The sequence below is a fragment of the Oncorhynchus gorbuscha genome, linkage group LG04, assembly GCF_021184085.1.
Source record: "Oncorhynchus gorbuscha isolate QuinsamMale2020 ecotype Even-year linkage group LG04, OgorEven_v1.0, whole genome shotgun sequence".
Classification (NCBI taxonomy): Eukaryota; Metazoa; Chordata; class Actinopteri; order Salmoniformes; family Salmonidae; genus Oncorhynchus; species Oncorhynchus gorbuscha.
This window is the reverse complement of record NC_060176.1, coordinates 64,059,804-64,081,198: the sequence shown is the minus strand read 5'-3', so window position 1 is coordinate 64,081,198 and position 21,395 is coordinate 64,059,804. Positions and strand designations below refer to the sequence as shown.

The 21,395-nt window shown below is 43.2% G+C and overlaps 2 protein-coding genes across 4 annotated transcripts; one reads left to right on the top strand and one right to left on the bottom strand.

The window, feature by feature from the left end:
* Positions 1-593: 593 nt before the first annotated feature.
* Positions 594-7,410, bottom strand: LOC124034491 (cyclin-G2-like). Its single transcript, XM_046347757.1, has 9 exons — positions 7,211-7,410; positions 6,403-6,442; positions 5,564-5,653; positions 5,328-5,465; positions 2,717-2,967; positions 2,499-2,577; positions 2,318-2,416; positions 1,883-2,085; positions 594-1,643 (listed from the first exon to the last, which is right to left on the bottom strand). The coding sequence occupies exons 2-9, from the start codon at positions 6,439-6,441 to the stop codon at positions 1,529-1,531; spliced, it is 1,014 nt and encodes a 337-aa protein (XP_046203713.1). The 5' UTR covers position 6,442; positions 7,211-7,410; the 3' UTR covers positions 594-1,528.
* Positions 7,411-7,824: 414 nt separating this feature from the next.
* On the top strand, positions 7,825-21,388 carry LOC124034490 (coiled-coil domain-containing protein 158-like). 3 transcript variants are annotated; one of them, XM_046347755.1, is made up of 23 exons: positions 7,825-8,313; positions 9,933-9,987; positions 10,147-10,289; positions 10,472-10,638; positions 10,799-10,908; positions 11,139-11,445; positions 11,547-11,623; positions 11,830-11,940; positions 12,532-12,646; positions 12,791-12,910; positions 13,302-13,754; positions 15,634-15,802; positions 17,621-17,773; positions 18,180-18,292; positions 18,475-18,633; positions 18,733-18,825; positions 19,001-19,108; positions 19,439-19,593; positions 19,838-19,897; positions 20,066-20,136; positions 20,341-20,511; positions 20,708-20,812; positions 21,245-21,388. In XM_046347755.1, the coding sequence occupies exons 1-23, from the start codon at positions 8,211-8,213 to the stop codon at positions 21,310-21,312; spliced, it is 3,186 nt and encodes a 1,061-aa protein (XP_046203711.1). In that variant the 5' UTR covers positions 7,825-8,210; the 3' UTR covers positions 21,313-21,388. The 3 variants fall into 3 exon arrangements, with proteins under 3 accessions (XP_046203711.1, XP_046203710.1, XP_046203712.1); XM_046347754.1 differs by having other exon boundaries at positions 20,066-20,148; XM_046347756.1 differs by lacking the exons at positions 20,066-20,136; positions 20,708-20,812; positions 21,245-21,388 and having other exon boundaries at positions 20,341-20,423.
* Positions 21,389-21,395: the final 7 nt, after the last annotated feature.

Below are 21,395 nucleotides of genomic sequence, written 5' to 3'. Positions count from 1 at the left end.
CACAGTTGGCACTATGCATTTGAGCAGGTAGCGTACTCCTGGCATCTGCCAAAATCAGATTAGTCTGTCAGACTGCCAGATGATGAGGCATCACTCCAGAGAATGCGTATCCACTGTTCCAGAGTCCAATGGCGTCGAGCTTTACACCACTTCAGCTGACACTTGGCATTACTCATGGTGATCTAAGGCTTCCTTTCATGAAGCTCCAGGGGAACAGTTCTTGTGCTTATGTTGCTTCCAGAGGCAGTTTGGAACTCTGGTGTGAGTGTTGCAACCGAGGACAGACGATCTTTACAATCTTTTCAGCATTTGGCGGTCCTGTTCTGTGAGCTAGTAGGACCAACCACATTGTGGCTGAGCCGTTGATGCTCCTAGACATTTCCACTTCGCAATAGCAGCACTTACAGTTGGCTGGGGCAGCTCTGGAGATTATGGAGATTGCATGGCTGTGTGCACAATTTTATACACCTGTCAGCAACAGGTGTGGCTGAAATAGCCAAAAACACTAATTTGAAGGGGTGTCCACATACTTTTGTATATATTGTGTATGATTAATTCATTAAACAAAATTAACAATAATAGGGAATACACAACAGGTTTAAAAATACTCTTTTATTTTTAGGGTTCTTGGTTCATTTCTAACAATATGTTGATATACAGTAACATAAGATGGCCTATTCACAAAGCATGATACAACTTTCTTAATTTTATGTACATTGTTATTTGTTTAAATATAAATATTTTGCACATGTACTGAATCTCAATAGACAACAATTACCATCATTTTCTAACACAATCACATTTACATACAAGTCACCATTCACAGAATACAGTATCATTCTGCATATAATCTTACAAACACATTACAATAACATGGTGTATAGGAAACTTTTACATGAATATTATTATATAAAACAGGTAAAGTTTTACGCAAATGTACCAATATGTTGGGTATTTCCCATTGATTTAAACAGTCAGTGCACAGGTTTGACATCCTAGGAAGAAAATCATTACACCATTGTACCTAATGTCACCTGGAATGTGTCAAATTTGGACATAGATTGACACCAGCAACATCTTTAAAAAGGCTTTCAAAGATCTTATTGCCAGTCAGCTGCCGAAATATTGCAATTTAAATCTCACTCAGATCTAAAATCATAACAAAAGTTTAAAAACAGCACATGGACTAACACAGGCACTTGATAGGGCCTGTTGTTCAGTATTTCCAGAATACATATGTATGTAGCAGAGGTGGTTTGTTGGACTACGCTCCCGTGATCAGTAACCTAGCTTTAGACAGGAAGACTTATGTCCACACCAAGGCTTTAGTGGAGAGGGCTAACCAGGCTCGCAGGCAACCCGAGTTTGATACCAGTCTGTCACACAGTATGCCAAGTGAAAGAAACCATTTTGTCCTGAATCATGACTACAAGGAAGGGGAAACATTACATGTAGGGAAAGTTACATTTAGCACCCCGGTTACACATAATCTCAATCACAAGTTTGAGCTCATCAAAAAGAGGGAGTATCATTTTCTGCCCTGGTTGTGAAACTCTACGGGGAAGAAGGCTCCCTTTTCGTCGCTGCCAGGAGAGCTGCACGGGCTGTCCTCTTCACAGCTCATGTCCTCAAAGGAATACTCACTAAATATACACAGGGGAGAACACATGTCATCATTACTGTCTTCAAGCCACTGTTCCACTGATCTAATGTTATGTTTTTCTTCTTCCCTGAAACATCACAGCATTGCTGTACAATGTAGAAGTAATGTGGTGCATTATGTTACAGGTCAATAAACGAGCCTTTATATACACACACAGTAGCTCTAGTGATATGAAATATTACTATACAGTAAAGTGCATTAAAGGGGCTGTTTGTTTACCTTTCACTTTCACCCCAGCTCCCCTCTGGAATGGTCGGCAGTTCAGGGACACTGAAGTTATTAGCGTGCAAATTTTGGGCAGTTCGTCTGGACACGATCCACACCAGTTTTTTGTTGTCTGGTTTGTTACATTCACTTGAGCGGTACTCAGTCATGCATTTGGCCACAAGACCCCTCCAGTAGAGTAACTCACTGTCAACAATCTGTGAAAGAAATAAGAAACATCTGAGGACGCTGACAGAAGTCAAGTCAAGTCAGAAGGTTCTAGTTTTCATGTAGCATGTTTTCATTTGATGTCACTTGTTTAGTGGCAGGGTCAAGCTACTGTATAATGTCAGTCTCAGTGGGTCTTCGTATTATGAAAATATAATAACTGTCATTGGTCATGACACCATCATGTCATATATACTGAGGTCTAATTAAACTGTATAATACCTTTAGGTGCCTTTGGACATCTTGGACAATTTCCAACATGGCAAGAGACTGGAGGGCTTCAAACTCCTGACAAACAACAGACAGTGCCAGCACCGATGGCTGAAAAAACAAAAACATATCGGTCCTGCAACTCACAGTCATTCTAATTTAACAATTGTGTTGGCCTGAGAATAATTCTTACTTTTGCTTTAGAGAAAACAAGCTGACATAAGCAGGCCTTTAGCTGGGCTTCCAGTCTCCCAATGCTTGGGATCTCCTCCCTTAAAATAAAGGCAACCCTCATGTGAGCCTCATGTCAATTGATCATCAGAAGATCAACTTTACAGCTTCTAGCAATTGGAAAAATACTCACTGATGACATAATGCAAAAAGTTATAAATTAAGAAACAAAGCACTCACCTTTCTGATGTAAGTGATACGATGACAGCATGGTATAAGTGTAAAAAGGTTAAAGCTGTGACAGCTTTGAGCTCCAAGTTGAGTTTTCCAGAGATTATCTTCTCCATTCGGCTGAGGTCAGAAACAGTGAACTTGCTTTGGCTGATGCGGATGAGTTCATGGGTGGGTGAGATGTTACACTCATCCTCAACCATTTTGGCAGCAATATGGAGGCAAGAGACACCAATGCAAGGCAGATGCTTAGGTTGGACCTGTGAACATACCATTATAGTGATACATAAATCAGCATAAATGGGCTACTTCTGCTAAATTCTATTATATACTGAACAAAAATATAAACAAAACATATAAAGTCCCATGTTTCAAGAGCTGAAATAGTTTTCCATACTCACAAAAAGCTTATTTCACTCAGATTTGGTGCACAAATTTGTTTGCATCCCTGTTAGTCAGCATTTATCTTTTGCCAAGATAATCTATCCATCTGACAGTTATGGCATATCAAGAAGCTGATCAAACACCATGATAATTACACAGGTGTACAGTGTGTGGGGACAATAAAAGGCCACTCTAAAATGTTTAGTTTTGTTACTCAACACAAAGGGAGTGTGCAATTATTTAACCTTTATTTAACTAGGCAAGTCAGTTAAGAACAAATTATTATTTTACAATGAACGGCCTTCCCCGGCCAAACCTCACCTAACCAAGATGACGCTGGGCCAATTGTGTGCTGCCCTATGGGACTCTTGATCATGGCCGGTTGTGATAAAGCCCAGGAACAAACCAGGATCTGTAGTGATGCCTCTAGCACTGAGATGCAGTGCCTTAGACCACTGCGCCACCTGGGACCCCCCCAGACTGAGCATGCTGATTGCAGGAATGTCCACCAGAACTGTTGCCAGATAATTTAATGTTATTTTTCTAAGATGCCGTCTCCAACGTCATTTTGGAGAATTTGGCAGTACGTCCAAATAGCCTCACAACCGCAGACCACATGTATGGCGTTGTGTGAGCGACCAGGTTTGCTGATGTCAGCGTTGTGAACAGAGTGCCCCATGGTGGCGGCGGGGTATGGTATGGGTAGGTATAAGCTACGGACAACGAACACAATTGCATTTTATGGATGGCAATTTGAATTCACAGAGATACCACGACGAGATCTTGAACCCATTGTTGTGCCTTTCATTCGCCGCAATCACCTCCTGTTTCAGCATGTCCCCATGCATGTCCCCATGTCGCAAGGATCTGTACACAATTCCTGGAATCTGAAAATGTCCCAGTTCTTCCATGGCCTGCATACTCACCAGAGATGTCACACATTGAGCATGTTTGGGATGCTCTGGATTGACGTGTACAACAGTATGTTCCAGTTCCCGCCAATATCCAGCAACTTCACACAGCCATTGAAGAGGAATGGGACAACATTCCACAGGCCACAATTAACAGCCTGATCAACTCTATGCGAAGGAGATGTGTCGAGCTGCATGAGGCAAATGGTGGTCACACCAGATACTGACTGATTTTCTGATCCACACCCCTACTTTTTTTAAAATATATTTTTTAAAGTTATCTGTGACCAACATATCTGTATTCCCAGTCATGTGAAATCTATAGAAAATAGTTGCCTAATTTATTTATTTTAATTGACTGCTTTCTGTAACTCAGTAAAATCTTTGAAATTGTTGCATATTGCGTTTATATTTTTGTTCAGTAAAATTAAACAAAGTAAAGTGCACGCAAATTGACATGAGTTAAACAACAAACACAGGTATTAAACAAACAAAATGCATACAAAACGCTAATTCTGTAGAATATCCAGAATTACCATATCTCAACACAACAAGCATATCTTTAAGTCGATGTCCGCGCCCCCACTGAAATATTAATTAGCATAATACAAAATTCCCCACATCTGTCAGTTTAAGATAGAGATATAGATATGTTTTTTTTGCATTGGATGCGTCTCAATCCACTGCATCCACCGATGTCGCACTTCCGCCTCTGCGGTGAAAAGTGGAAGAGCTAGCTCCAAGCGGTAGCGTCCAAGCGGTTTGGCGACTCCCACCACCGTCTTGGGACGTCTGAAGTCGGTACAGCCGATCTGCCAACTTCTGTCTGTAGCGTCCAAACAGTTTGGGCTACACACTAATATGACCCCTCTGTGGAAAGGTGAGACTCTCATACATGTTTTGCTCTATGACACCCAAAGGCCTCACAAGACTCGTCTGAAGGTCCCCCGGTACTAGTTGAAAAAAAATGAATGGAAGTATATATATATGGAGACTGTTTAGAGCCAAAAATAAGGGGTTAAATACATGTATAAATGTAATTAAAAATCATGATCTTTCTTATATCTCCTTTTGACTTTTTGTTGTTCCATGTTGAATCTGTTATTCAATGCATTTGTATGGGTGAATAGCAGTAAGGTAATAACAAGCACACATGACTGTAAGTCGCTTTGGATAAAAGCGTCTGCTAAATGGCATATATTATTATTATTATATTACTTCAAGGGGTCTTACAATTCTAAAACAATTCCATATAGCTTAGTAGAACCCCCCCCCCCCCCCCAAGCTTAGACAGGGCTTAGCCTGTAATAGGTTAAAATACACACCTTAATAATGGCTAAGAACCTATCCAGTAGATTGACAGCCAGAACAAATGTCTGGGTGCTGAAACCAAAGAAACTGGTCAGGCTCCACAAGTCTTCAACTTTGGCATTTCTGCATTTTGCAGAGACTCCATTGTGATTCTGAAAATGAATGGTAAATAACAAAACTTCAAAATAGCACATCAAGAAACTGAAAGGTAAGTACAGTGAGTATATGTAACTGGGTCAGCAATACCTACCTCTGCTGCAGACTCCATTATATTCAGGCCAGTTTCCCTAGGTAAAAAGTATGATTCTTGAGAAATGTTTGACTTCAGCTCTTTGACAAGTGTTGATAAAAGGTGAGATACTTAGGTGAGCGAGTCGGTCAAGGATCAGTTCAGACGAGGAGCTAAAGTTTAACAACCTGCAGTTTATTCAGAGTAAAAGTATTGTGTACAGCGACGGGCTCTGTTCCTCGAACTCAGAGGGAGTCAGAAAAAGAGAGCCCCTAATTTAGACAGCATACATGTTTTATACAGTACAGAAAGTAGGTTGATTCTGGAAGGTCTGGTCCTCGGATTGGTCCAAACCCGGGCCTTGTCTCTCCTTATTGGTCCAAGGTTGTTGTTGACATTGTTTCAAAATGTTCCCGCTTAATGTCTGTTTTGTGTTGCTCAATAGTTTGCATGTGTCAAAAAGCAGATACGCCCATGATCCCTTGAGGCTTAATGCTGGGTGTGTGGTTCCAAAAGATCCCTTGAGGCTTAATGCTGGGTGTGTGGTTCTAAAAGATCCCTTGAGGCTTAATGCTGGGTGTGTGGTTCTAAAAGATCCCTTGAGGCTTAATGCTGGGTGTGTGTGTGTGTGTTCCTGTCATCAGCAGTTATGTCCTCACGAGTTCCAGTCTTGTGGTTTGGCCCTCTTCCTGTTTTCGTGACTATGTGTGGAAACATTTGCAGAGGCGCACCCAAAACAGTTACAGCAACATTATAGCAAACATATTAGTAGTCTCCGTTTGGTTATGCCCTTCGTTGCTAAGTGCTGAAGCATTAGATATAAAGCATAGGTATGGTTATCAAAGTATTATCTACACAAGCCAACATGTTTCATTGTCAATGTATTGAAGATCCCGCATCCTGAAAAAACACGTGATTAGCTAGATCCGAAAGAAATAACTAAAATGTTTCCCTCCGAGAAAGAGCCAATATATGTAGACTGTCTTTACCCCACCCACAGGGTGTCAAGTATCAACGGTCAGCCACCAATAATATGCACATCACCCCGCTAGATAGCTAGCTATGACATAACAATATATGCCCAATACAGTCATCTTAAACACAAAAAGGCTAGCATTTTCAATCATTTAGTCTAGTGGTTAGAGCATTGGACTAGTAACCGAAAGGTTGCAAGTTCAAATCCCCGAGCTGACAAGGTACAAAATTTGTCGTTCTGCCCTTGAACAGGCAGTTAACCCACTGTTCCTAGGCTGTCATTGGAAATAAGAATTTGTTCTTAACTGACTTGCCTAGTAAAATAAAGGTAAACTAAAAAATATAAAGTGTCCAGGAAAATATTCGATAGTAGTATGGATGGACGGAACCTTGTTGAAAAGCAACCAGTCTATTCTAATGCTTTACTTGATGGGAGATGTTTTAGGTTATCTACGTGAGAAATCGATATGGGTCACGTAGGTTAGTTAGCTATCAAGCTCATATTTGTAGCCATATGTGGAAAATGATTTCTGACGCAATTCACATTAATCATATAAACTATCCCATGCATCTAAAAATGACATGCAAAGAGTAACGTTATATAGCTACAGTAGTTACCATCTGCAAAACACTGGGTCAACAAGCTAGTACCAGGTAATTAACGTTAGTTAACAAGACAGAGACATGTCTTACTTTGCCAAACGCTTGAAACAAGACGATTTTATGAAAATATAGCAACTCAGTATTCAAATTTCCATTTCGTTTACAACAAAGTGTAATCGATTAGTTAGCTATAACGTAAATTAACAAGATAGTTCCTAAATTGTCATCTGATGTTGGTGTTGAGAATTTCCATCTGAAATGCGGAAGGATCGAACGGTCGTTGTCTGAAAAAACTGCGAGACTACAACATCCATCTTGCACCAGTGGATGACGACACGTTGTAGGCTAAAGATGGGATAGGGTTTGCGTCATATGCTGCATTCAAAACAACTGGGTACTCGGGAAAATACGTAATGGACGTCAGGAGTCTTCAGGTCGAGAAAGAGGTCCGAGTTGGAAGTCCGTTCAAATCGATTGTTCCCAGTCTGAGCTCATTTTTTTCCGAGTTCCCAGATATTTTGAACGCACTGAAGTTGGACGTTGAAAATTTCCGAATTACCATGACGTGTTCAAAACAACTAGGTTCTTGGGAATCTCCGACTTCAGAACGTTCAAAACAATGGGAACTCGGAATGATCCGATTGGAAGAAAATATCGATTTGAACGGTCATCCAACTCGGGAACTCGGGACTCTTTCTAGAGCGCCGAGTGTCCGGCCTGAACATCACTGACGTTATGATTTGACTTTGTATTTTACCGAGTTCCCAGTTGTGTTGAACGCGGCGTAATGGCTTAATGGCTGTGGTAACTAGTGACAACCGACGGACTTTTGTTTTACTACCCTTCAATATTTTGTTTTAACGGAAAAGTAACCATATTTCTGTTTGTTCTTGAGATGGTATCTACAAAATTCCAGATTTAGCAACAACTTTGGGGAGTTCCTGTTTCTAAAATACACCGAATCTGAGTGAAAAAAAGCGCGAAATCGACAGTTTCCATGGCGACGAAGCTTCGCTGCTACTTGTTGTTTGTAGGCGCTGGTTGATTTCCACATGTTATCCCATACGGCTAGCTAGCTAACCAACTGATAATGTCATCTGGATTTCAAAATTCCATATCCAAAGATAGTAATTTATCTATTTACAAATCCTCTGAATTGTTTGATGGTTTATTGCACGAGATTCCAACAACAAGTAAGTACATTAACCTGACTAACGTTAGCTAAGTATAAGTATGTCGACACCTGCTTGTCGAACATCTCATTCCAAAATCATGGGCATTAATATGGAGTTGGTCGCTCCCCGATCTCAACAAACCATTTCTGTATGGACCTTGCTTTGTGCATGGGGGCAATGTCATGCTGAAACAGGAAGGGGCTTCCCCAAACTGTTGCTGCCACAAAGTTGGAAGCACAGAATCGTCTAGAATGTCATTGTATGCTGTAACATTAAAATGTCCCTTCACTGGAACTAAGCCGAACCATGAAAAACAGCCCTCTTCCACCAAACTTTACAGTTGGCACTATTGCATTGTGGCAGGTAGTGTTCTTGCATCTGCCAAAACCAGATTAGTCTGTCAGACTGCCAGATGGTGAAGCTGTTGAAGGAATTTAATTCCTCTGTTTTAATTCCCAATCAAAATGAAACACTCTGTCAATGCATAAGGATTTGTATGACCCTTATTTTATAGGAATGGACAGAGTCCCGGTCTTAAAGTCAAGTAACAGCCTTTAATCAAGAGAGTACTGAGTTCATACACATTTTACCACAGGTTATAAACTGAAAATGACGTCAGCGTTTTCTAAATGTTCCGTCTCTTCTTGATACTGGTAGAAAGGCTCTATAGATCTCAAGCCTTCCCTCCTCACCTAGAGCCAAGGTCAGTCAGTGTAGATAAGCATTCTAGACAGTCTGGAGATAGTTCATTCATTTGTACCAAGGAACAGACCTTCTAAACTCTTGACTACATTATATTCAATCCTGGGAGCAAGAGAGAAAATTCTTACATGTGCAGTAACATAATAGTATTCGGATTAGTCAGTCCTGATTGAAATGTATACACAATTAGTCATCATTGATAAAAATTCCCTTAACAGAAGCGTGATTCATCACTCCAGAGAATGTGTTTCCACTGCTCCAGAGTCCAATGGTGGTGAGCTTTACACCACTCCAGCCAATGCTTGGAATTTGTACATGGTGATCTTAGGCTTGTGTGCGGCTGCTCGGCCATGTAAACCCATTTCATGAAGCTCCAGACGAACAGTTATTGTGCTGACGTGGCTTCCAGAGGCAGTTTGGAACTCTTTACTGAGTGTTGCAACCGAGGACAGACGATTTATACTCTCTTCAGCACTCGGCGTGCCCATTCTGTGAGCTTGTGTGGCCTACCATTTCGCGGGTGAGCCGTTAGACATTTCCACTTCCCAATAATAGAACTTACAGTTGACCAGGGCAGAAATTTGACGAACTGACTTGTTGGAAAGGTGGCATCCTAAGACGGCACCACGTTGAAAGTCATTGAGCTCTTCAATTAGGCCATTCTACTGCCAATGTTTACTATGGAGATTCCATGGCTGAGTGCTCAATTTTATGCACGTGTTAGCAACGGGTGCGGCTGAAATTGCTAAATCCACTAATTTGAAGGGTGTCTACATACTTTTGTGTGTATATATAGTGTATAACATTGCTAACTACTAACCTTCTAGCAAAGTTCCCGGTCTTATCATATCGCTGTGCTGATTCCTGGCATCAGTGGCAGCACTGAGCAATCCCTCTTTGGCTTTCTAATTTAGCAAGCTACCTCTACCTTACAGGTACAAATGACACCAGCACTGTCCCTAGAAGGTACAACAATCTGGATGAGTTGAGGTAATTTTGCCCTTTTCTTTAAATTACTCTAGTTAGCTAACTCCCCCACATCCTTTTTCATAACACTAGCTACCTGTATTTGAAAACAGATTGTCTGTCTTTTGCACCATGAACCATCATCCATTTTGGAAGCAAGTTTGTTACATTCTTTCTTTACAGTGAGGAGCTTGACAGACGAACCAAGGAGACTCAAATGCTGCAAGAAGAAGTGGAACATGCAACTAAAATGACCATAGAGAAAATGGGACGCACATGTCCCAGCAGCTCACCTTCACAAATGAATTACTTTCCCATCTTTATGGGTGAGTATGTGGTTTTCTTGTGTCATGAAGAAAAATATAGCCAGTACCTAGCTATACAGTTACACATCGGAGCTATTGTCACAACCAAATATGTCACTAGTCTATTTTGAATTATGAAACTACCTGTAGTAGTTTGCTGTGATAAGTGTTCCTTATTGCTGCTTTATATTTTTATTTTACAGATGGTTCATCGGAGGAGAACTCAGAAATGCTGTCTGTGATCCAGCCTCTTACATATGGCCTGGAGCTGGTCAGAAGTGGCCTAACTTTCCCTGGGAAAGATGTTTTGGAAAATGCAATAGGGGACTACTCTCAACAGGTGTTGGAGCTCCAAAAGCAGCTGCGTGAGGTTAGTGTGAGAATCAGTCCTATTTCTTTCTTCTTTCCTGGTGAGAGTTATATATTATTGTGAAAGGCCTCTTGAACTCAATGATTCTAATATCAAAATCCATGCAGTTCTTTGCCACGTGAGGTCCCATTGATTGCAACCTTTGCTAATACTTTTTCAGACACATGAGCTTCATGAACAGCAGAAGTTCTACTTCCGTCAGTCCATCATCAAGCTGCAGACAAAATTGCAGGAGTTCCAGATTGAGAAAGATGCCCTGACTGATCTAAGGTAATTGAAGCTGAAACTGTTGCACTGTATGCCATTTGTACTGTATACCTTTGAACACATACAGGTTTTTTGCAACGGGAGTATAGGACATGTTTTACAGTTCCTTCAATGCCCACTGGGCACAGACTTCAATTCAACATCTATTTCACGTTGGTTCCACCTAATTTAATTGAAATTACATGGAAACAACGTTAATTCAACCAGTAAGTGTTAATTGTTTTGTCCCTCAGAACGAAAGAGAGCAGAAAACAGGCAGATGTAATGGGGAAAATGCAAACAATGATCAGGGAGCTGCAAGCCGCTAAACAGACCGGGGACCAGAAGCTACTGGAGGCTGAGGATGAAGCAAAGTCACAGAGCAGGAGAACAGAGTCAAGGGAGCGGACACTACAGGAGGTGTACTCCACGCTGTTGGCTTACGAAAAACGTTGTGGAAACAATTTGTACACTAGCCAGGACGCACTGGGTGTTGCAGTGGAGAAAGTATTACACGACTTGGAGCATGCAAATCACAGTCTGAGAGAAAGCCTTCTGCTGGTAAGACAGTGTGTTTTCTTTTATTTCACACAACACTTTTATCAAGGGTTTGAAATGTTGTTCTTGACATTGTATTTTCCATTCCTAACTCATTGTGCCAGCTGAAGGAGCAGATGGAGACTCAAGAACAGAAATACCAAGAGAAAGCAGAGATCATGTTGAATGAGCAAAGGGAAAGGTACATTTTCATTAACTTTCCACAATTATTGTCTCAGTGACTTGGGATTACAGTCATTCACTAATCTGATAGCCCACACATTACCTGCATGTACGACTGTCTGGTATAGAATTTGTTGTAACCCTAAAACTGCATGTATGTTCGAGGCAGGTTCCTAGAGGTGACATGTAAAGTTGCCTTGCTTGAGTTGCTTTACTCTTTTCCAGAATGAAGCAGCTCACTACCAGCCATGACCAGGAGGTGGCGATATTGACTGAGAAATTGAGCAGCTCCAGAGGCAGAGCCTCCAGCTTACATGTCCAGGTGGAGTTGTTACAGTGAGAGACATGAATTAACTAGTAATACTATATCTACATATTTCCTGAGTTTAATTAAATTCAAAGAGCTCTATTTTCGGGCCTCTCGAGTGGCGCAGCGGTCGAAGGCACTGCATCGCAGTGCTTGAGGCATCACTACAGACCCGGGTTCGATCCCAGTCTCTGTCACAACCGGCTGTGACCGTGAGTCCCATAGGGAGGCACCCAATTGGCCCAGCGTCGTCCGGGTTAGGGGAGGGTTTGGCCTGGGTGCTTTATCACAGTCTTGCGACTCCCTGTGGTGGGCTGGGTGCCTGCAGGCTGACAGCAGTCGTCATTTGAACAGTGTTTCCTCCGACGTATTGGTGCAGCTGGCTTCCGGGTTAATCGAGTGTTAAGAAGCGTGGTTTGGCGGGTCATGTTTCAGAGGATGCATGACCCAACCTTCACTTCTGCAGCGGTGAGACAAGATCGAAATTGGGGACAAAAACTGGGTGAAATACAAAAAATGTATATAAATGTATAAAGTCACCCATCTTTTCAATGAGTTGTAAGACACCTGTCAAATCTTTCAGAAAGTCTCCAAATTAATGCATTATTTCCTTTCACCAGAAAACAAGGTGAAAGCCAGGCTTCCGTGCACCAGTGTCAGGTCAATGACTTGGAGTCAGCTCTCTCCGTCCTGCGCTCCGAACTACTGGACACCCAGCAGGGCCATGAAGACAAGGTTACAGCTAACACACACATGCCGGTTGTGATGTAGAATAGTAGAGTGGCCTTAGTCTTTTCCAAAAAAAGTTTAGGAGGGAGACATTGTAATATTCTATGTGAAGGTTCTGATGCTTTGGGTTGTCATGATGTTGTGTACCAGGTGGGTGCTCTGGAGATGCTGTTGGCCGAGGCCCAGTCTCAGGCGGGGGAGGCCCAGAGAGGGAGAGACAGATCCCTCCAACAGACAGAGGAGCTGGACTCTCGGCTCTGCCAGCTCACGGTAATACAGCCCAGCCTCAGACACAAACAACAAGGATACTGTACATTCTTAGCTCCCTGCTGCTGTAGAAAGAGACACACTAACTTAACATTGCACATTCTTTGATTCCAGAAACTCAGTCTATCATTGTGTTTGATATATAAATATGAATCTGGCTTTGATATGTTTTAAACATTTTTTTTATTTTTTATTCAAACCCATGAAATCAAACAGAGATGTTTGAATAAGAGACAGTAGTGTATTATGTGTGTGGGGTCAGTCAGAGCTGCGGCAGGCCCGTGAGTAGCTGGCCCTGGAGAAGGAGCAGACCAAGCATCATTTTTTTTTTAATGGAAGATGACACCAAGGCATTAGTTGCCAAACATTCATTATTTTTTGTCTCCTCTGCCAGTTGTTGGGCGAGAAGCATCAGCGGGAGCAGCAGAAGGAGCTGGCTGTGGTGCGACGGGAGCTGGAACTGACCGCAGACCAGCTGTACAAGGCCAGGGACGAGGAGCTGCGGCTGCAAGCCCTGAAGGGTGACCGGGACGAGGAGCTGAAGAAGGTCCAGGCGCTGCTGGAGGAGAGGGACAGGGAGCTGCAGCTGAGGCAGCAGGAGGCGCAGCAGGGTCGGGCCAGGCTGGAGGAAGCCCAGGGCATCTCCCAGGCCCTCAGGGCAGAGACTGAGGTGCTGAGACTCAAGCTGGAGGACCGGGAGAAGATGGTGGACCTGCTGCGGCTGCAGATGGAGAGCACCACTCAGATGACGGTGCAGCATGGACGTAGCATTGACTCCCTGCACAATGAGAAGAGCCGCCTCAGCAACCAGCTCAATGAGCACAAGCTGGAGATCCAACAGTTAAGGGTTAGTTAGTTGGCCAGTTACTTAGTTTTGATCATATACAGTGCCTTGCGAAAGTATTCGGCCCCCTTTAACTTTGCGACCTTTTGCCACATTTCAGGCTTCAAACATAAAGATATAAAACTGTATTTTTTTGTGAAGAATCAACAACAAGTGGGACACAATCATGAAGTGGAACGACATTTATTGGATATTTCAAACTTTTTTAACAAATCAAAAACTAAAAAATTGGGCGTGCAAAATTATTCAGCCCCTTTACTTTCAGTGCAGCAAACTCTCCAGAAGTTCAGTGAGGATCTCTGAATGATCCAATGTTGACCTAAATGACTAATGATGATAAATACAATCCACCTGTGTGTAATCAAGTCTCCGTATAAATGCACCTGCACTGTGATAGTCTCAGAGGTCCGTTAAAAGCGCAGAGAGCATCATGAAGAACAAGGAACACACCAGGCAGGTCCGAGATACTGTTGTGAAGAAGTTTAAAGCCGGATTTGGATACAAAATATTTCCCAAACTTTAAACATCCCAAGGAGCACTGTGCAAGCGATAATATTGAAATGGAAGGGGTATCAGACCACTGCAAATCTACCAAGACCTCTAAACTTTCAGCTCATACAAGGAGAAGACTGATCAGAGATGCAGCCAAGAGGCCCATGATCACTCTGGATGAACTGCAGAGATCTACAGCTGAGGTGGGAGACTCTGTCCATAGGACAACAATCAGTCGTATATTGCACAAATCTGGCCTTTATGGAAGAGTGGCAAGAAGAAAGCCATTTCTTAAAGATATCCATAAAAAGTGTCATTTAAAGTTTGCCACAAACCACCTGGGAGACACACCAAACATGTGGAAGAAGGTGCTCTGGTCAGATGAAACTAAAATTGAACTTTTTGGCAACAATGCAAAACGTTATGTTTGGCGTAAAAGCAACACAGCTCATCACCCTGAACCTACTATCCCCACTGTCAAACATGGTGGTGGCAGCATCATGGTTTGGGCCTGCTTTTCTTCAGCAGGGACAGGGAAGATGGTTAAAATTGATGGGAAGATGGATGGAGCCAAATACAGGACCATTCTGGAAGAAAACCTGATGGAGTCTGCAAAAGACCTGAGACTGGGACGGAGATTTGTCTTCCAACAAGACAATGATCCAAAACACAAAGCAAAATCTACAATGGAATGGTTCAAAAATAAACATATCCAGGTGTTAGAATGGCCAAGTCAAAGTCCAGACCTGAATCCGATCGAGAATCTGTGGAAAGAACTGAAAACTGCTGTTCACAAATGCTCTCCATCCAACCTCACTGAGCTCGAGCTGTTTTGCAAGGAGGAATGGGAAAAAATGTCAGTCTCTCAATGTGCAAAACTGATAGAGACATACCCCAAGCGACTTACAGCTGTAATCGCAGCAAAAGGTGGCGCTACAAAGTATTAACTTAAGGGGGCTGAATAATTTTGCATGCCCAATTTTTTAGTTTTTGATTTGTTAAAAAAGTTTGAAATATCCAATAAATGTCGTTCCACTTCATGATTGTGTCCCACTTGTTGTTGATTCTTCACAAAAAAATACAGTTTTATATCTTTATGTTTGAAGCCTGAAATGTGGCAAAAGGTCGCAAAGTTCAAGGGGGCCGAATACTTTCGCAAGGCACTGTACTTTAGTTTCATGGTTGGTTGTCTCCTACCCCTCGGGTGGGGAAACTTGGCATGCTTCTAAATCAAGACCAGATTTTGAGGTCATTCAGGCTGCTAAGGGGAGTACTCAGGCTTGTTCATTGTCTTGGATTGTATAATACTCCATATTTCTCTTCTTGGGTGTGTTTTCAAAGGTATTCTACTATATACCGTTCCAACCCTGCTGAGTCCCTCCCTTTACAGACATGCTTAGAGCAGCGTGAGGAGTGTTTGGCGGTGCTGGAGCAGGAGAGGCGAGTACAGCAGGCTGGTCTGTCCAAACAGAGCTGCTGTGTCAAGGAGCTGACGCTGGAGAAACAGCAGCTTACCGCTGAGCTAGAGGTGCAACGCATGCAACTGGTCTGCCTCACAGGTACACTGGCTGTACATCGGTACATCCGTCATAAACTCAGTTAAAAAAATAAATGTCCCTTTTTCAGGACCCTGTCTTTCAAAGATAATTAGTAAAAATTCAAAACAAAACTTCACAGATCTTCATTGTGAAGGGTTTAAACACCGTTTCCCATGCTTGTTCAATGAACCATAAACAATTAATTAGCATGCACCTGTGGAACGGTCGTTAAGACACAAACAGCTTACAGACGGTAGGCAATTCAGGTCACAGTTATGAAAACTTAGGACACTAATGAGGCCTTTTTACTGACTCTGAAAAACACCAAAAGAAAGATGCCCAGGGTCCCTGCTCATCTGCGTGAATGTGCCTTAGGCATGCTGCAAGGAGGCATGAGGACTGCAGATGTGGCCAGGGCAATAAATTGCAATGTCCGTATAGTGCGACGCCGAAGACAGCGCTACAGGACGGACAGCTGATCGTCCTCGCAGTGTCAGACCACGTGTAACAACACCTGCACAGGATTGGTACATCCGAACATCACACCTGCAGGACAGGTACAGGATGGCAACATTAAGTGCCTGAGTTACACCAGGAACGCATAATCCCTCCATCAGTGCTCAGACTGTCCACAATAGGCTGTGAGAGGCTGGACTGAGGGCTTATAGGCCTGTTGTAAGGCAGGTCCTCACCAGACATCACCGGCAACAACGTCGCCTATGGGTACGAACCCACCGTCGCTGGACAAGACAGGACTGGCAAAAAGTGCTCTTCACTAATGAGTCAAGGTTTTGTCTCACCAGGGGTCATGGTCGGATTCGCGTTTATCGTTAAAGGAATGAGCGTTATACCGAGGCCTGTATTCTGGAGCGGGATCGATTTGGAGGTGGAGAGTCCATCATGGTCTGGGGCAGTGTGTCACAGCATCATCGGACTGAGCTTGTTGTCATTGCAGGCAATCTCAACGCTGTGAGTTATAGGGAAGACATTATCCTCCCTCAGGTGGTACCCTTCCTGCAGGCTCATCCTGACATGACCCTCCAGCATGACAATGCCACCAGCCACACTGCTCATTCTGTGCGTGATTTCCTGCAAGACAGGAATGTCAGTGTTCTGCCATGGCCAGCGACGAGCCCGGATCTCAATCCCATTGAGCACGTCTGGGACCTGTTGGATGAGAGAGTGAGGACTAGGGCCATTCCCTCCAGAAATGTCCAGGAACTTGCAGGTGCCTTTGGTGGAAGAGTGGGGTAACGTCTCACAGCAAGAACTGGCAAATCTGGTGCAATCCATGAGGAGGAGATGCACTGCAATACTTAAAGCAACTGGAGGCCACACCAGATACTGACTGTTACTTTTGATTTTGATCCCCTCCTTTGTTCAGGGACACATTATTCCATTTCTGTTAGTCACATGTCTGTGGAACTTGTTCAGTTTGTCTCAGTTGTTGAATCTTGTTATGTTCATACACATTTACACATTTTAAGTTTGCTGAAAGTAAATGAGGTTGACAGTGAGAGGATGTTTCTTTTTTTGCTGAATTTAGATGGCTTTCATATGAGAGTATTCCCCTCGCAGATAAAATGATGCATCGACTCTGTTCATTCAAACACTTATCTGCTAACGTTTTTGTATGAATTCCGATCTTTATTCATTCTTCAATAACAAAGACCTTTCAGTGATTTGATTTAACGGCCTCCATTTCTCCAGTGTTTAGGGGAAAATACAGGTCTTCAGTGGCAGACGGCAAGCACAATGATCATGTTGCTAGACTGTGTTGGAAAACCAGTACAGCATGTAGCGTCTGTTTTTCTTGTTGACCGTCTGTCTGTCCCCCAGAGGAGCATGAGGAGTTGAAGAGGCTCCACAGCAGTAAGAGTGAAGAGCAGGAGGGCGTGGTGGTGGGTCTGAAGGCCCAGCTGAAGACCACCCGGGCTGAGCTGGACCAGGCCAGGAGCACCCTGAGGACCCTGGAGGGAGCGGACGGACACGGTCAGCACTGCACATCACTGAGAACATTATATTATAGCGGAGATCTGTGTTTATATGGTTATGGGAAGTCTACAGTATTTGTTTGTGCATGACTTTTTAGATGAGAGAGGACTGAATCTGGACACTGATGAGTAAATTATTCTGGAAGTATACAAAAATAATTGATCCTCTTTTGACATGATGAAGATCCGTGTTGGATCGAAACGTGGTCGATAAATGTGGTAATTGGGAGCTTATTCAGTGTGCGGGCCTTTCTGTTATCTTTCATGCTCTGTGTCACTCATTGTGACACTCCACCTTGGATTTAGTTGATTCATTTCTTCCTCCATTGAATCGACAGAAAGAGATGAGAGTAGATAGGGCAGGATCGAGTCAATCAAGGTCTGTCTCCCCTTTCTCTGTCCAGGCCTGAAGGTTGCCATGGGGATGCAGAAGCAGATAACAGCCAAGCGGGAACAGATTGACACTCTCCATGGCCGAATCCAGGTCCTGGAGGAGACCATGGACAAACTGACCGAGGTAGCAACACCTCAATGTCTACTTTTAGTGCTCCACATCGTGTCTATCGTAATTACACATGCCCTTGCTTCCACATAGATAAAAGCCCTGTGTCCTTAAGTAGGGATTTAAAACCGCAAGATATTCTGGTGTTCACTTAAATGTATAATAATCTGCCTTCAATATGGTCTTTCCCTTCCCAGGAGAAGCGTTACCAGAGTCAAGAGAGTAAGCGTCAGATCCAGCTGCTGGCTTCAGTCACTGAGGAGAAGAGGCAGGTGGCAGCGGAGGTGGAGACCGTCCGCTCCCTGGAGAGACGGCTCAGGGAGAAAGTGGCCAAACTGGAGACGGCCCTACACAAGGTGGTGTGGCACTACCTTGTATTTACTCACTTTATCACACAGTATGAAATATACGTCTCGCTCTGACTGACCCCCATTTACACCTACGATGTTCTTCAGATGTCCGAGAGCTTTGTCCACTGTCAAGACTTCATCCAGTTGCAAGAGCAGGAGTTTGTACGGCTGAAGCTGCAGCATGCTCTGGATGTGACGGTACAGCACACTAGGATGGGTGTCCATCTGCCTCTATAGAGGTCTAATGCATATGCTGTTTTGTTGTTTGATTTGCATTGTACTCTGAATATCCTTTCTCCTCTAAACTGTCTATAGCCTTCTATGCTGTATATATGCTTTTTCAAGTGCTGTCTCTTTTCTGCATGAGCTGCAGGGCCAAAACCTGCGAGCCACAGGGAATGCTCAGCGTGCTTCCCTCTCCAGCCCAACAGCCCTGACTGCTCTGCCCTCCAGCCAGTACGGCTCAAAGTGCCTGCTAGAGGTAGATCAATACAGAAACTTCCTACAAAATGCCTTGTGGCCCCAATCCTTCCAGGGCCTGGCTTTGTTGCTGTTTTTTCAGTGGTGGAAAAGAAAGATACAAGCTCAGCACATCTGACTCCCCCAAAATTAAAAACACACCCTGATTGCATTCCTGTGGCAGCATGACAACTCGTTCATCAACCGTTTGACTTGACTCCAGGACAGTCGGATCTAAGCCAATTTACTGAAAGCATGGAAGTATCCCAGATGGTCAACAATAGATTTCTGTGTTGAATATAGTGTAACCCATAATGGTATTTTACTCAGCATCTCTTCACCCCTCTTACAGTTGATACCCCAGCAGCTGGTGGAAAGCCCCACCACGGAGCTGCGGTCCCTAGTCAAAGAGCTACGAGGTGTGATTTCTGAAAATCCTGGACCACACACCAACAAAAGCACCCTCAGAAGGAGCTCTGTTCCAGAGAGAGATCACAGGACCACACTGTAAGTCTCTTGAGTGTGACGTTAAAGATCACGATGCTCTAGTTTTTTCCTCCCACATTTTTGTTGTTGTTGTGCGTCATTCACTAGGTTTCTGAAACCACAGTGGTTTATTTCACAAATATTTCACAGCCATGTGACATGTTTCTCAATGTTGTGTTCGCTTTGGTTCTCAATCAACCCATCAACTACAATCATGTGGAGCTTCTTTAATTCAAATTTCATGCAATAAAAATGTCTCTTACAGCAACGAAGTGACCAAAAATGTTACAAGCAATGCCAAAACGATAAAAGAGACCAACAGCAGGTAAGAGCATGTATCCTTGAACCTCTTGTTTCTGACTGCCTGAGCATGGCTGTTGGCAACCGTTCCCTACCTCTGTATATTGGCTTCACTAATCCTCAGGCCACATGAATGTGCAGTGTCTGCCTGTGGCTTCGTTCTAATGCATGTTTGTGTATGCAATATGTGCAGTGGTGTGGCTCACCTCCTTAGGACAACTGATCTGGATGAGCGGAATTTAAACCGCACCTTCTCAAGCGCCAGTGAGTTTCTCTGTTAGTACAATCAACCATTTTAACACACTCAACCGATCATGTGCTTTATTTTCCTAATTTCACCTTCCATATTACTCTACTAGACCCATTATCATCCCTGTGGTCCCCCTTCAAACATGTTATGATCAAGGTATACAGTTTTTAAGCACTTAACCATTCCACCACTTGAGACATTGTTTGCTATTTCTACAGGCCATGACTTCTCTTTTTCTGCATCTCTGCCTTCCTGCACATCGTCCCCTCGAGCCATGGCACTGGGCCGCAGGTCCCCTGTACACTCACTTCTGACCTCTGACCACAACCCCACACCTCCACCACAGAGCAGGCCTCAGGCAGAAAGCCCTCTCACGGACGCACACACCTGTAAGTCCCAATGCCTTCAGCATTATTACAACTCAGGTGTGTAACCAATGCGGGAGACAATGTCCCCAAGGAAATGGCCTTGGAGAACCTTGGTTACTTTACAGTATGGCATCATAATAATGTTTGAATTTCAGAACTCTAAATTTGATGACTTCTGAGTGAGTAACTTGTGGTTTCACTTGAAATGTTTGTCCAGTGGCCAATCCGCAGGCTGAGTTTACAGGACACACATGCAAGCACTTGCAAGGAAAACTGGACAGCCTCCAAAACATAGTGGAGGACTTGCAGATGAAGAACCAAGGTTTGTTGAACAGAGTTTATTTGGTTCATCTGACTGCTGTGCAGCACAGTGGTTAGTGACTGACATCAGTGCTGAAGATCTGAATCTGTATTAGGAGTTTTGAATTTGCCCAATGTTGTCCAAATGTAACAGTTGTGAGAATCCAGACATCCTAGTTATGTCTGCCCCTCCCTGCCTCACGTACCAGACCCAATTGTTTGATAGGAATGTCATCAGGACACAGAATCAGGACAATGATTATATTGGTTTGGGGATAGGTCACGTTCATGAAAACAGAAATTCCTGATTAATCCAGAAAAATTCCATTGCTGTTTATGTCCGATAAAATAACTGCCACCTTTGGGACAATACAGATTATCTTGAAAACACAGTTTCTGTGAAGAAACTATAAAATGCATTTTAAGTTATTTTTTTTCCATTTTTTTTCTTCAGAAATGTCCTCTATGATAAAGGGTCAGGAGAAGAGGATGAGAAATGTCAAAGACAAAAGGAAGCTTTAGAACAATCAAGGCTCTGAGTGAATGTGTACTTGTGTAACAAAAATAAACTTGTATTTAAAAGTAAAGGCACTATGATCATTATG